The sequence below is a fragment of the Erinaceus europaeus genome, chromosome X, assembly GCF_950295315.1.
Source record: "Erinaceus europaeus chromosome X, mEriEur2.1, whole genome shotgun sequence".
NCBI lineage: Eukaryota > Metazoa > Chordata > Mammalia > Eulipotyphla > Erinaceidae > Erinaceus > Erinaceus europaeus.
In genome coordinates, this window is record NC_080185.1 from 112,125,533 (window position 1) to 112,141,476 (window position 15,944).

A 15,944-nucleotide genomic window follows, 5' to 3' on the forward strand; every position below is an offset into this window, starting at 1 on the left:
TTAGCATGGTGTCCATGCTCAACAAATGCTAGTAATTATTGTGATTGTTTTGAATAGTGCTATAACTAAAAAAAAAAAAGAAATCATTTTTATTATTGATTTAATATTGATTCACAAGATTGGAAGATAATAGGGGTATAATTCCATGCAGTCCCCACCACCAGAGTTCTGTGTCCCATCTCCTCCACTGGAATTTTCCCTATTGTTTACTCCTCTGGGAGTATGGACCAAAATTATTCTTGGGGCGCTGAAGCTGGGAGTTCTGACTTCAGTAGAAATTACTGTGATTTTTTATGTTTATTATTTTTGGCAGAACCAGCCTCACACTTGCCTGATTTCACTGCTTCAGCTGCTTTTTTTTCATTATAATAGATGCAGAAACGCTACAGTGGGGTTTCCTCCGTCACCATATGTGGACTTCTATGTGGCACAGAAAGGGTTTGAATCTGGGTTGTGCACAAGGCAATGCAAGCCACCTACCAGGTGAGCTATCGTGCAGGGCCCTCACTATTAGTTAAAGTGTGATATTTTGCTACAACAGTACATGTTTTTTTTTTTTCTTCGTGTGTCTGCTGTCAGAATGTCCCTGTATTCTTGGGCCATTTAGATGCAAAGCCATATTATTTCTAATACCCTATCTTGTTTGTCATGAGCATTCAGTCAGAGAGCAGAGTGCTGAAAATGGGAGCTGGGACTGGTCAGATGGGGAGTTGAGGATCATAAAGTGTTAGTGAAGGACAGAGGACAACAGAACTTTCTATTGGAAAGTTAGACAAGGGGAGGGGAAAGAATGGATGAGGAGGAAGCTATTGTTATGTATATTTGTGTGTGTGTGTGTGTGTGTGTGTTCTTTTGAGGCGTCCCAAGCCCCTCAGGAAACAGTTTGGTCTTATCTGGGTAGTGCAGCCTGGGTTGCTGGCCCATAGTGGGCCAAGACCTTTGCGGTTAAATTAAACGGAAGAAACAAAAGCACCAAGTTCGGGGCCCGTGGGTGCAGCCAGCCAGCCAATGGGGCCGGGCCGCTCCCCGACAGAGTGGTACTATGGTGACAGTAGCCAACCAGCGCGCTCCATGCAAATGAGGTACTGTATCCCGCACCCGCCGCTTCAGTGCAGCCTGGTTGTTATAGTGATAAACTGAGGCCTTGCCTCTGGGCTTCTCCCGGAAGGGATGGGAAGGGTGGGGGGCTTACTTCTTTAAGGGGAGACTGGGAGAAGGGACGCGAAATGGGGGGGAGGATGGGTGGGGACGAGACAAGTACCTGACAAAGAAAACATCTGCCTGGGAGGAGACTCTCAGAGGGTGTCGAGCTGGAGGGAGCATTGACTGGCCATGCCAGTACTTACCACTGATGCTGAGTCAGAAACAGGTATCCCAAAATCCTTTTCCAATGAGCCTCCTTCAGAAACCATGGAGGAAATAGAGCACACATGCCCACAGCCTCGACTGGTAAGTAAAGACAAAGGATGCAAATGTCTGCGTGGCTAGGGCACAAAAGAGTTCCTTGGGTGCCCACAGTCCGCGAGCAAAGCGGAGTTTAGGGGATTTTCATGTAAATGAGAACGGAGCTACTGCCTAATCCTTCTCAGTTATTTAGACTTCGCTTCTGTACTGGGCGCTGCTCCCAGCTTTTTACAAAGCATTATTGTATTGGCTGAGTAGGAAACGGGCTGCTGGGGCTCTGCTGTGTACTGTGTTTGGGGGAGGGCAGGGGAGGGCTTCTTACCGTTTTAGATGCATTCCGGTCTGAAGATGACCTCCCCCCCAGCAATTTAAAGATGGTATTCTCTGCAGCGCTTGGGACGAGTCGGTGGTTAAGTTGTCAGTTCTAGCTTAAGGAATGATTCTGTCCGCAACTCTTTTTTGGTTTCTAATGCTAATTTTTTTCAATGAAAAACGGCCGTAAAAGCGAACCCTACCCACCCTTGAAATGTTGCGAATATAAGAGCCCTTCAATGATGCATTTAGAGATAAAGTGCGTTTTGTAGGTAAAGATTTCGGAGGTGTGCTGTGAGGGCTTCTGCTGAGCTATGTGGTGGGAGCCCAGGGAAGCTACATTGATTGAGAAAGGGGCTGCATGCCTTTACAGATGGGAAGTATGTAAACGGGCATTCTCAGCTTCCGTCCATCTCAAAAACATGTCAAATTGAAACCAGTTTCGCTGCCACTGGTCCTGATTCCTTGAGATGTGGAAGATTATTTTCAGCCATCTCAGTGTGGATCATTAAGGAATAAAAAATACCAAATGGGTGGTAGGTTTTCAGTGGTGTGAAGTCTTGTGGAACTTGGAGAAACCTCTCTTAAAACCACCATGTCTAAGTTAGAGCTATCCTCTCCTCAGCAATTTTTCCCCATGTTATAAGGTGCTGTATTTTGATTGGCTGTGGGTTTTGACCCTAGAAAGAGGTTTCTTTTTTTTTTTCCTTCTTCTCCTTCCCCTTCTTATTCTTATTCTCCTTCTTTGTGATGTAGCATTTTCTAAATAGAGAATTTCTAAAGTGAGGATTCACAGATAAAGGTCAACCCATCATGCAACTGATTTTCCATCAGAAGCAGGCTGAGAACTACTTCCTAAAACATGAAAAGAAAAGATGTTACATTAGAGCACCATTTGTTTTTGTTCACAGTACTTCTACTCTTTTATTCTTAGTCATTTAAACTGCTCCCCAGCACTTTAAACACTTAACAAATAACAAACACAGCATACACCTGTGTTCTCAGGGGATACAACCGGGTCCAATAACTTTGTTGCCAAGGGATTCCTTTGAGCCACTAAACAATTCATATTACAAGATCATCCAAAAATAGTTTTTAAAAAGTTAAACCCAGTTTTCAGATATGCATTAGACACTAATCTGGCAGATAAGATTAGGGAGAGGGGAGTATTCAGTTCCTTTTTTTTTTTTTTTAACATAGAGAATGAAAAGAGACCACAACCCTGAAGCTTCCTTAAGTGCAATGGGGGGTGAGCTTGAACCTGTGTCTCACACACAGCAAAGCAGCTCACTATCTGAATGAGCTATTTCACTGACCCTCAGTTCCAGTTTTATAGCATTTCATTCCCTAGTGACTGTTTTCACCTTCCTTTTTTTTTTTTTTTTTCCTCTTAGCCTTCTGCTCCTTGATTGCTTCTGCTTGACTTCCAGTGGGTGGGTAGAGGGAAGAAAGAAAGTTTGAGGTTTTTACATTTTTCACTTGTGACAGCTCATTTTGGAGGTAGCTCACAAGAATCATGCATGCAAAGCTGACAAAGGAACATGTCTCTTTCCCCACCCATTATGGAAATGAGGAAATTTGGGCTGGGGAGACTGTATAATGGTTCTGCAAAAGACTTTCATGCCTGAGGCTCTGAGGTCTCAGTTTCAATCCCCCATACCACCAGAAGCCAGAGCTGAGCAGTCCTCTGGTGCCTCTCTCTTCCCCTCTTTCATTCTTTGTCTCTCTCATGAAAGTAAATAAAATATCAAAAAAGAAAGGAATGAAGCAACTTGAGGCTTAGAGAGGATAAGCAAACTTCTCACCAAAGTCACGTTGTGCTAAAGTGGAAAAGCTGGGATTTGAACACAGAGTGCTACCTATCCTCAAAGTGGAAGAGCTTTCTCCTGTAACACACTCTTAAGTGAAACACATTCTCTTCACATTTTTTTTTGGCAGCTCTGGCTTAAAGTGTGCATGCTTGTGTGTGGAGATTGTATAGAAGTTGAATTGTGGGGGCTAAGCTGTGGTACACCAGGTAGGAGCACATATAGTACTGAGCGCAGGGAACAGCACAAGGATACTGGTTGGAGCCCCTGGCTCCCCACTTGCAGAGGTGTCACTTCACAAGAGGTGAAGCAGGTCTGCAGGTGTCTTTGTCTCTCTCCCTCTCTATCTTCCTCTCCCTTCTCAATTTCTCTTTGTCTTACCCAAAAAACATAGAAAAATCAGGAGCAGTTGATTTGTAGTGCAGGCACTGAGCCCCAGCAATAACCCTGGAGGCAAAAAAAAGGAAGAGGAGGAGGAGGAGAAGTTAAATTGTTAGAGTGATTGCTTCGAACTGCCATTGATAAAAAAATTTCCATGTTGGGGCAGGGGTAAATAGTATAATGGTTATGCAAAAAGTCTCTCATGTCTGAGGCTCCTAAGTCCCAAGTTCAACTCCCTGCCCCCACCATAAACTAGAGCTGAGCAGTGCTCTGGTTAAAAAAAAAAATTCCATGTTGTTCAGCATTATCATGGTTGACTGAGAATTGGCTCTGTTTTAATAGGGGCTGCAGTCAATTTATAAACCATGACTAATTTTATTTATTTATTTTGTTGAAGCATCTTTTATCAGTATACTTTGATCACAGAAGGGGAGTATATTCTAAATTTAGATTTACCTTTCAGTACTCAACTATTTGCTAATTGTTTTACTGTGGTAACTTATGCACAGGTTAGCTACTTAATAACAAAGTTTGTTGGAGTGGCAAGGGGAAATGTCATATCAGCATTCCTTCTTATGTTTTTTTTTATATCTCCTGTTGATTTTTTTTTAAAGTATATCTTTTTTTTTTTTTTTTTGCCTCCAGGGTTATCGCTGGGGCTTGGTTCAAATCCACTGCTCCTGGAAGCCTTTTTTTTCCATTCTGTTGCCTTTGTTGTTGTTGTTATTGCTGTTGGGTAGGACAGAGAGAAATCGAGAGAGGAGGGGAAGACAGAAAGAGGGGTAGAAAAATAGACACCTGCAGACCTGTTCCACCGCTTGTGAAGCGACTCCCCTGCAGGTGAGGAGCCTGAGGCTCGAACCTGGATCCTTGTGCTGGTCCTTGAGCTTTGCGCCATGTGCACTTAACCTGGTACTCTACCGCCCAGCCACCTGATTATTTTATTTTATTTTTTTATTATCTTTATGTATTTATTGGATAGAGACAGCCAGAAATTGAGAGGGGTAGGGGTGTTATGGAGGGAGAGAAACAGAGAAACCTGCAGCACGGCTTCATCACTTGTGAAGCTTTCCCTCTGCAGGTGGGGACTGGGGCTTGAACCCGGGTCATTGTGCACTGTAACATGTGTGCTCAACCAGGTGTGCCACCACCAGGCCCCACTTTTTTATTATTACTACCATGGATATGACTGGGGTTCAGTGCCAGCACTACGAATCCACCGCCCCCAGCAGTCATTCTTTTTTTCCCTATTTTATTTGATAGGACAGAGAGAGATTGAGAGGGGAGAGGGAGACAAAGAGAGAAAGATAGATACCTGCAGACCTGCTTTACTGTTCTTAAAGTGTCCTCCCTGCAGGTGGGGAGCAAGGGGTTGGACCCAGGTCTTTGAGCATGGCTCAATCAGGTGCACTACCACCTGACCTTTCTTCCTGTTATCTTTAGCTTTGCTGTTATTCTCATATTTTAGCTGATATCAATTCAGCGTTTCTCTTAGTATCGGAGCATTTCATCCAGAGTCACCTGTGGGTGGGCCAATAGTGCCACCGTCACCTGCAAAATCAGGCTGTCTGACTTTGGTAAGATACTGACAAAATTGAGTATTCTTTCTAGTAGTGGTTACCAAACTGGAATTCATATTGTTGAGATGAAGTAGAATTCAATAGCAAAATGTCATTTTTGGGGGGTAGCAACTACCAAAGTGGTTTCCATTAGATTTTTTTTATTTTAATGGAAGAGAGAGAGAATGAATATGAAACACAGAACACTACTTAATTCTGGCTTATAGTGGTGCTGGGGATAGAACCTGGAACCTCGTAGCCTCAGACATGAGTCTTTTGATCATTATGCTGTCTCCCCAGCCCCCAAAGTGGTTTTCTTTAGCTGACGCACCTCTGTTTGCCACAGCACACACTGACACCCCATATTCATTCTAACTTTACCTAGGAATAAGGAAAAGGCAATTTCTGGAAGTATGAAGGACCACAGAATTGTATGCAAGTCCTGAAGTGTAAACATATGTCACTGATCGTCATTGCCTGAAAATACAGATTAACTGAAATTTCAGCCCTTGTTCTTTTGGTAACAAACTGTTCTCTTTGTTAAGTATGGCACTTGAAAACATGTAGACTGTCGTGGGGCTCCATGCATTTGGCTTTGTCATTTCGAGGGAAGTTAGTCTGTTGTGATGTATTAAATCTGCTCATATTGAGCATCTACTACATGCTAATTGAGCTCTGAGCCCTCAAGTACTTTTTGGTGAAGAGATTCTAGAAGCAGCTGCTACAGAAACAGCGTACAGCTTGGTAAAGGGGAGGGTATGGGGAGGGGAGAGAAGAGGTGAGGAGAGAAGGGACAACTCATGAGAGTGAATCAGTTTTCCAAGGGCATGCTGAGTAGAAGCTTATCATTATCTGTGGTCTCTATGCAGAACCTGGCATAGTCCAGTGAGGTGAAAGGGGAAAGCTGGTACACCATCACACTGGAATATAAAGTAATCTAGGAGCTGGGTGGTGGCACATCTGGGTGAATGCACACATTACCATGTGCGAAGACCCAGGTTCAGGCCCCTGGTCCCTAGCTGCAGGGGGAAGCTTCATGAGTGGTGAAGCAAATGCTGCAGGTGTCTCTCTCTTTCTCTTCCTCTCTCTTTCCCTTCCCTCCCAATTTCTCTCTGTCTGATTAAGTAAAATAAAAATAAATGAATAATAAATTAATCTAGATTTGATCTCTTTGTACTATAGCATATTAATAAGGAATACTGAGGATATAATGGAGTCATGTTCAAGGGGGACATGTTCCGAAATATGTATGTTTCTGCTGCCTGATTTTTCATTTGAAGAAAATAAAGCATGTCATGAATTGAATTAAATGACACCAACAAAGAAATTAGGATAGAATAACAAAATTATCTAGGCTTTTTATTTTATTTTGTTATTTATTTATTTATTTATTTTTTCCTCCAGGGTTATTGCTGGGCTCGGTGCCTGCACCATGAATCCACCGCTCCTGGAGGCCATTTTTCCCCCTTTTGTTGCCCTTGTTGTTGTAGCCTCGTTGTGGTTATTATTGCCATTGTTGATGTTGTTCGTTGTTGGATAGGACAGAGAGAAATGGAGAGAGGAGGGGAAGACAGAGGGGGGAGAGAAAGACAGGCACCTGCAGACCTGCTTCACCGCCTGTGAAGTGACTCCCCTGCAGGTGGAGAGCCGGGGGCTCGAACCGGGATTCTTACGCCGGTCCCTGTGCTTTGTGCCAAGTGCGCTTAACCCACTGTGCCACCGCCTGACCCCCTTGTCTAGGCTTTTTAATAAAGATTTTAATTTGGAGATGCAATCTTATCACCCTTACTACTCGATGAGGAGGCTCAGCTGAGAGCTGCTCTTTACATTTTAAAGCCCTCCTTTCTTTCTTTCTTTCTTTCTCTCTCTTTCTTTTCTTTCTTTCTTTCTTTCTTTCTTTCTTTCTTTCTTTCTTTCTTTCTTTCTTTCTCTTTCTTTCTTTCTTTCTTTCTTTCTCTCTTCTCCCCCTTAATTAATGCTTTAATATTGATTTACAAAATTATCAGATAATAGGCGTATATTTCCACACCATTCCCACCACCAGAGTTCTATGTCCCCATCCCCTCATTGGAAACTGCTGTAGTTCTCCCAAGGTCACAGATACGGGTTGGCTTTATGTCTATCACAATCTATCTACCTATCGATCTATCTATCTATTTTTCTTTTTTTAATATTTATTTTCCATTTTGTTGCCCTTGTTTTATTGCTGTAGTAGTAATTATTGTTGTTGTTAGATAGGACAGAGAGAAATGGAAGGGGAAGACATGAGACAGGGAGAGAAAGACACCTGCAGACCTGCTTCACCACTTGTGAAGCGACTCCCCTGCAGGTGGGGAGCTGGGGCTGGAACCGGGATCCTTAGGCCTGTCCTTGCGCTTTGCACAACCTGCACTTAACCTGCTGCACTACTGCCCAACTCCCCTATCTGTTTTTCTTTCCCATTTTTTCTTTTTTTTTTAAATGCAGTTTCAGTGAATGAACAGAGGAGCTTGTGCATGTACGAAACTGTCAAGTGATTTCCCTGGCCTATTTTAAAAAATTCTATACTCTATTATTGTTTTGGACCTGGAACCTCATGCATGTGTGATTTCACCACTTCAGGCCATTTTGTTGTTTAGACAGAGAAACAGATCAGAGATTCCTCTGGCGCCAAAGCACCTCAGATGTGGTGCCAGGGTTTGAGCCTGGGCCATGTGTGTGTGACAAGGCAATGCACTCATCCAGTTCTTTTTCCATATTAGAGAAAAAACAGAGAGGGGCCCAGACACCAAAGCACCACTGTACCACCCATGAAGCTTGGGTTGGGTACTGTTTCTTCTTGATACTGTCTTCTCTTCTTCACTGATTTCTTGCTTAAACATGGTATGAGGTGACTCTTAAATGTAACTGTTAAGAAGAGAACTTGAGTGGTCTTGGGCAATATGATGTAATAGTCCCCCGAGGAGACTCAATTCCTGAGGGATGAAGGCTCCTCATAGGTAAAACAAATAAACAACAACACTAAAAAAAAAAAATCGGTCCTACCTCCCAATTCTCTGATTCTGCGTAGACAGACCCTGGGCCCAGCAGGTGCTCCTGGACCATTCCTGACCAAAGCAGTCATGCTGAAGGCTCTCTGTTTAAGGGTTTGGTTAATGACTGGGTCAGAGTTCTTGTCGGAGTGCATTCTGAAATTGTAATTCTAGCCTGCAGCAGTCATTTCCCTGAAGGTGGATGTGTCATGGATCAACTGAGAAGGCCTCAGAAATTCAAAATAAAGGGCCAGTTGGATATGCCTTGCTAGCTGGATTTCATTTGGAGCTTTGCTTCACAGTGGAGCAGTGCCAAGAGACTGCTGCCTTGCAGAAGGTGTATTATGTCGGGGGTGGGGTGAAGTGGGGGGAAGGGGAAAAGAAGGATGCTCAGCAGGACGAACTGATTTCTAGACACATCCACCACTGCCACTACCACTATCACCATCTCCCCAGCGCCTCAGAGTAGCATATACTTTCATGACACACTATGTGTGGTGCTGGTGGAAACAAACACGAGCTTCCTTGGGCATTTACTGTGGTCAGCTGGATTTCTGCCCAAGGTTATTATTAGACACCTTCCTGCTGCTCTCAGTCCAGACGCAGCATCCATTTTTGTGCAGGTGGCTAAGAGTCAGGCTTATTGAGTGTGGAATCAATGAACTAGTTTCTTCTGCTCTTTGAAATGCTTTTGTTACTCCTTCCACTGGTCTAACGCTAAACATCTTGTGCAGGAAACAAATCTAAACCAACCATTAACAGATAGGGAAGTTGGTTTCCTTTGGGTGTTTGAGAGTATAGGAATGAAAAGGGTGCGTGTACCCACACCCAGGCAGTGAGGGGGTTAAATCAGTGTTGTAGGGCAGGAGAAGGCGAGGGAGCAACAGGACTACAGATAGCTGGCTGGTTGGCAGCTTTTTATGCAGCAAGGCACCATCAGGTGCTGTGAGGGGAGGGGGTAGGGGGAGGAGGAGGGAGGTCTATTCAGCCCTAGGCCTTGAAGATCACTTCCATTTAACAAAAGGCCGTAGTTTGGTACATGGACACATGCCAGGATGCTGAAATTCCTTAGAGAGCCTTTTTTTTTTTAAGTTTGACTTTAACATATTGGATTTTTTTTTTTACAGCTTTTAAACTATATTTTATCCATTGAGCAGAAGAAGTATTTCCCTGCCGGAAGGACTCTGTTAACTTGAGTCCCAAGTGAAGATAAATCCCAGCATTTGAAATAAATATGCAGCTTGCTGATGCCCAATATTTTGGTACATATTTTTGAGGGACTCATTGGCTCCACTGTGAGTGGCATCCTCCAACCTCTTGGGCAGCTTCGTTCAGTAGAAATATAACATCATTTAAAATCACCTAGTAGCTACAGTTTCAAGTTTTTTTGAAGCTTTATTTACTTGGGGGTGGAGAGAGAACCTGAACATCACTCTGGCACACATGATGCCAGGGCTTGAACCCAGGACCTCATGCTTGAGAACCCAATGCTTTACCCACTGTACCACGTCTCAGTGCTGCTAGAGTTTTTTTTTTTTGATTTTTTTTTCTTTTTTCCCCCCTTTATTGGGGGATTGATGTTTTACATTTGACAGTGAATACAATAGATTGTACATGCATAACATTTCTCAGTTTTCCACATAACAGTACAACCCCCACTAGGTCCTCTGTCATCCTTTTCCAGGACCTGCGGAAAATAATTTTTTAAAGGTGAAATTAGTAATTATTTTATCATCACCAGGGTTTCAATGCTCTAGGCTAAATTCATTATTATTTTTTCAAGACCCAGGAACTGGGGGAAAGACACTGCAGCACCAAAGCTTTCCGCAGTGCAGTGAGGGCAGGGCTCAAACCGAGGCCTCATACGTGGTAAAGCCAGCACCTTCCCAGTTGAGCTAGCTTGCAGGCACCAGGTGAAATTGATTTTGAAAAGTTATCTTGTTGGTGGCCGGGCGGTAATGCACCGGGTTAAGCACAAGGATCCCAGTTCAAGCCCCTGGCTCCCCACCTGCAGGGGGGTTGCTTCACAAGTGGTGAAGCAGGTCTCCAAGTTTCTATCTTTCTCCCTCTTTCTATCAGAGCATGGCTCAGCTCTGGCTTATGGTAGTTTAGAGGACTGAACCTGGGACTTTGGAGCCTCAGGTATAAGAGTCTGTTTGCATAACCATTATGTTATCTACTCCTGACCTTTCTCTCCCACTCTATCTTCCCTCCTCCCTCTCTGATTTTCTCTCTGTCCTATCCTATAAAAAAATAAATAAATAAAAAAGGCCTCCAGGAGCAGTGGATTTGTAGTACAGGCACCAAGCCCTAGCAATCTGGAGCCAAAAAAAAAGTTATCTTGTTTAACGTGTTAGGTCTCAAATGGGATCATTTCAACAGGTACTTCATATGAATGTTATTAATGAGGCATTTTACATTTTACATACATTTTCTTTGTACTGATTTACACTTGCGACACATCTTCATTTAGACTATCTGATCTCGAGTGTTCTCCAGCCATATGTGCTTCAGAGGGAACTCAGACACCTCTGGCCAGGCCTGTGGAGGATGAGCTCTGAGAAGCCACAACAAGCCCACTTCACAGCTTACCCTGCACACATGTACGCACTTGTAATGGGAGCTCGTTTGCCTTTATTTCACATTTTGCTCTCTTGTGTTTTCTATGCTGTCTGTTTATATTTTGGCTAGGACACTGTTGGAATATTCTAGATGAGAGTTAGCTTTAAGTTCTGGATGGGGCAGTGGAGAAGGGATGGATATGGAAGATGCTCAGAATCAAATGCCCCAGAACTTGATAACAGCCTGAGAGTGGGGCTGTCCCAAGGAAGACACAATTTTCTGGCTCTCATGGAGCTAGGAGCAGCAGGGGGACTGCAGCTTGTGAGAGTTAAAGTGGGGATCAGTGGAGACTTCCATTTGGAGATGGCTTTATTGGTGCTGATGTGTGGCTCTGGAACTTGAAAGAATGATAAACTGAAGATGTAGATCCAGGAGACACCAGCATGGAGGAGACAGTAGTGAAACTGATGAAGGTGAAATTGAGTAGAGAGTTTCTGGAATGAGAAGGAAGTGATGGACATGGTTAGCCTGAGTGTCCCAGGGTGGGGATAGATAGCATAATGGTTATGCAAAGAGACTATCAAGCCTGAGTGTCCCAGGTTCAACCATAAACTAGGACTGAGAGGGTTGGGCGGTAGCGCAGTGGGTTAAGAGCACATGGCGCGAGGTGCAAGGACCGGCGTAAGAATCCTGGTTCAAGCCCCCAGCTCTGCACCTGTGTGTCTGTGGGGTCACTTCACAAGTGGGGAAGCAGGTCTGCAGGTGTCTATCTTTCTCTGCCCCTCTATCTTCCCCTCCTCTCTCCATTTCTCTCTGTCCTATCCAACAATGATGACAACAGTAATAATAACCACAACAATGAGAAACAACAAGGACAACAAAAGGGGAAAAAATAGCCTCCAGGAGTAGTGGATTCATGGTGCTGGCACCAAGCCCCCAGCACTAACCCTGGAGGCAAAACAACAACAACAACAACCAGATCTGAGCAGTGCTCTGGTAATAATGATAGTAATAATAAGTAATAATAATGTGCCTCAGTACAATCCTATTTCAGGATAATCCTAGAAAAATAACTGATCTGATGGGCTGGGTAGTGGTGCACCTTGTTAAGCACACACATTACCATGTGGAGGACCCAGGTTCAAGCCCCTGCTCCCCACATGCAGGGAGGAAGCTTTTCTCAAGTGGTGAAGCAGTGTTGCAGGTGTCTCTCCATCTCTCTTTCTCTTTCTGTCACCCCCTTCCCTCTCGATTTCTGGCTGTATCTATCCAATTAATAAAGATAATTAAAAAAAATTAAAAGAAGTGATAATAAAAAGAAAAATAACTGACCTGAGCCATCCTATCTATCAGGCTCTTAGGGAAAAATGGTGTGTGTGTGTGTAGGGGGGGTAGCATAATGGTAATACAAAAGACTGAAATATATCTGAGGCTCTAAAGTCCCATGTTCAGTCCCCTGTACCACCATAAGCCAGAGCTGAGCAGTGCTTTTGTTTAAAAAAAAAAACAAACAAAATAAATCTTTAAAAACAAAAGAAGGGGGAAATAGAATACTTGTGATTAAAGCTGCCTGGAGTGTCTTTATAGCTACCTATCTGTGCAATCTGGTTAATCTCATGAGTCTTTGCAGAATGGAATCCTGTGGAGCACCATTTCGAGTGGCAGTGAAGGGCCAGTAGATGGCTCAGCCCACAGAGTACACACTCTGCTGTGCATGAGACCTGGAGTCTAGTACCATCGGTGGTAGAGCAGTGCTATGGTGGCTATCCTCTCTGTGTCTCTTCTTCTCTAACTCTAAAATAAAGAGAAAATTGGACCAGGCAGACTGCTCAGTGGTATCCCAAATGCTTAAAGTCCTGGATTCATTCCCCAGTGCTATGATTATTGATTAAAAAATCATAGAGAGAAAAGATCATGAAAAGACAGACATTTTTCACATAACTGGGAAACCAAAGATAGTGTAGAACCAAATCTCAGCAGAGAAATAAAATGGGAGAGAAAGGGAACTTCTCCTTCTCCTTGGGGCCTGGTGGTGGCGCACCTGGTTGAACACCTATGTTACAATGCATAAGGACCTGAGTTTGAGCTCCTTACCTGCAGGGGGAAAGCTTTGTGATTGAGTTGTGAAGCATTGTTGCAGAGGTCTGTCTCTCTCCCTCTCTATCTCCCTCTTCCTTCTTGATTTCTGGCTGTCTCTATCCAATAAATAAATAAAGGTAATTTTTTTTTCTATTCTTGCTTTCTTTTTCTCTTTATTTTTTATTCTTTTTTTATTTTACTTATAAAAAGGAAACACTGAAAAAAACATAGGATGGGGGGGTACAACTCCACACAATTCCCACCACCAGATCTCCTTATCCCATCCCCTCCCCAGATAGCTTTCCTATTCTTTAACTCTCTAGGAGTATGGACCCAAGGTCATTGTGGGATGCAGAAGGTGGAAGGTCTGGCTTCTGTAATTGCTTCCCCGCTGAAAGGAAACTTCTCCTTTGGATTTTGAAAGAGGTCATCAAGTGATGTTGCAGTGAGGTGGTGGGAGCAGAGACTAGAGGGCAGTGGGTTGATGAACCTCTAGGAGTTGGGGGAACTGAAGCTTGACTGAGTGGAAGCAGAGCATGTAGAGCATCTAGAAATGGATAAATCAGGGTTTGGGGTTGAAAGAGCCTAGTTTTTTTTCTTTCTTTTCCTTTCTTCTTTCCTTCCATTCTTCTCTCCTTTCATTTTCATTCTCTCCTTCTATCTAAGATATCAACACTTTTGGTTGGCTCACTTTTGGTTATCCCACTTTTGGTGGGAAAGTATCAGAGGGAAGGACAGGGCAACAGTAATAGGGAAGGGAAAACTCATGAAGGGAATGGACCTTGAGGCTGGGCCTGGGTCCTAGTGTACAAGTGAAAGAAATAGTTTCAGGGAGGAAAAGAGCCCCCCTCCCCATGATGATAAGGAAGCTGACAAAGATGGTTTGGATAAGAACAAATTATAATGAGAAAGGCACTGAAAATTGAAATCCTCTTTTACCTGGTAGTCTGTTTTGTCTGTAGTCATGGTGACTTGGCTCCGGCAGGTGCAGAGGTATAATTATGGGCTAGCATGGGAAGTCACTGCCACTCCCAGAATATTTCTCCAGAGGCTTCCAAACTAGGGGCAGGGGAGGTGGAAAGACTGGTTGGTTCCTAATGAGATGTGGAAATGAGAGAAAAGGAATCTATTCCTCTATGACTTCTGGAGCCCCCAGTCTTATTCCAACCCAGTTCTGCCATTTAAAAAAGATATTTATTTATGTATTTATTTATTTATTTGAAAGAGAAGAAGAGGAGGAGCAGGAGGTGGAAGAGAGAGAGAGAGAGAGAGAGAGAGAGAGAGAGAGAGAGAGAGAGAGAGACTCAGAACATCTTTCTGGCATAGGCAGTCGAATTAGGGACCTCATGCCTGAGGGTCCAGCACTTAATCTACTATGTCCCAGACCACACCCCAGTTGTCCCATTGATTTATAGTGTCTATTGCTCTTCCTCTTTGGACCTTAATTCTATCACCCTTAATGGGTTGTATAGATAATATTTTTCTCTTTCAAGACTGTGCTTCCTAGTCATGGAACCACAGTGTGCTCTTTTTGACCTGGTGCTTCTATCAAACATCAGAGCAGTCCCACTCGTCACCGCTTTTTGGTTTTATCAGTTTGGGGGTAAAAATCAGGTTAAATGACCTAATGGTTTAGACATTTTAGCAAAATGTAAGTAACATGTTCACACAGTTCTATGAAGCTGTATGTTAATGTTGTATAGACTGTTCCCGCTTTCTTCCACTTTATTCTTCAGATGCTTATTCAGAAAGACTGAGTGTGTTCAGAATCATGGGCTGAATGTTCTAGTCATTGTTCAAAGACATTAATGTTGAATCTTTTTAAAATTTATACTATTAAACTTTTTGATGTTTTTATTAGTGACTTAGCATTGTTTTACAAAATCAGATTCAGGGGTATTTTCATATCCACACAGGATGCATGGATGTTACCACCTCCTCCCCACCTCCCAACAAAGTTCTGTGCCATGTGAACAATAGCTGCCTAATTTGTCTACTTCAAACCAAAGTTCCAAATACTGGGCTTTATTTGAGACCTGGCAATTTGATACTGAACTCTAGGGGCCTTCTCTAACTGATACTATTCCCCTGAGCTTATTTAAGTCCAACAGTGCATCAAACCATAGTCTTGAAACTCTTGCATCTTTAGCTGGTGCTCACACAAAGCTCCTGCATTTATTCCCCTTTGTGCAATAAATGCAGAAAGAGATTTATTTGTCTCATCACTGGGGGTAGGATGAAAAGGAGAAAGCAAGCAAGAAAGGTAGGAATAAATGAAGTCATTGCAAGCTAGACCTATTTTCTTCCAATAATCTCCCAGGTAACAGCCTCTACCTTGCAAGGATCTGATTACCCGTTGTTGGCCTCAGACCATAGCATTATTGTTTTAACATTCCTACTTTCCTCTTTATCCCAGCATGAACCAGGTTGTACTGGAGGCTGGGAAAGCTGACCCTGCTTGGGGATAAAGAGACAGCTTAGCACTCAACGAGCTTGGAGGCACACTTGAAAACACAGTGATTAGAAAATAAAGCAGTGGGCCATACATGTTGAGCCTGACATCTGGGTAAAAGGATGCTGGGGGCTATTACACTGGTGTTTAAGAACAACAACAACCATAATAGGCTATATAGAATAATAATAGGTTAATAGAAGCCACGGTCAATCCAATTGACCCAATGGTGGTGAAGCCTGCTCTTGGGACACACAGGCTACTTTCTGCCCACCATCGCTGGTGTGCCTGGTGTTGGCTGTCCAGTTCAACAATAATGGCATCCCTTGCATACCCATGTTATTTAGTTACAAAGTTCTTTACTGAGCTCAAGGCT

The 15,944-nt window shown here is 43.4% G+C and overlaps 1 protein-coding gene across 6 annotated transcripts in view; it reads left to right on the top strand.

Moving 5' to 3' along the window:
• Positions 1–1,117: 1,117 nt before the first annotated feature.
• Positions 1,118–15,944, top strand: part of PCYT1B (phosphate cytidylyltransferase 1B, choline) — a 140,718-nt gene continuing 125,891 nt past the window's right edge. For 2 of the 6 annotated variants that reach the window (XM_060182812.1, XM_060182810.1), the window contains exon 1: positions 1,223–1,449. In XM_060182812.1, coding sequence (XP_060038795.1) covers positions 1,333–1,449 — 117 coding nt within the window. In that variant the 5' untranslated portion in view covers positions 1,223–1,332. Of the gene's footprint in view, positions 1,450–15,944 lie in introns of all 6 variants that reach the window. The other 4 variants (XM_007534283.3, XM_060182813.1, XM_060182814.1 and 1 more) reach the window with 4 other exon arrangements.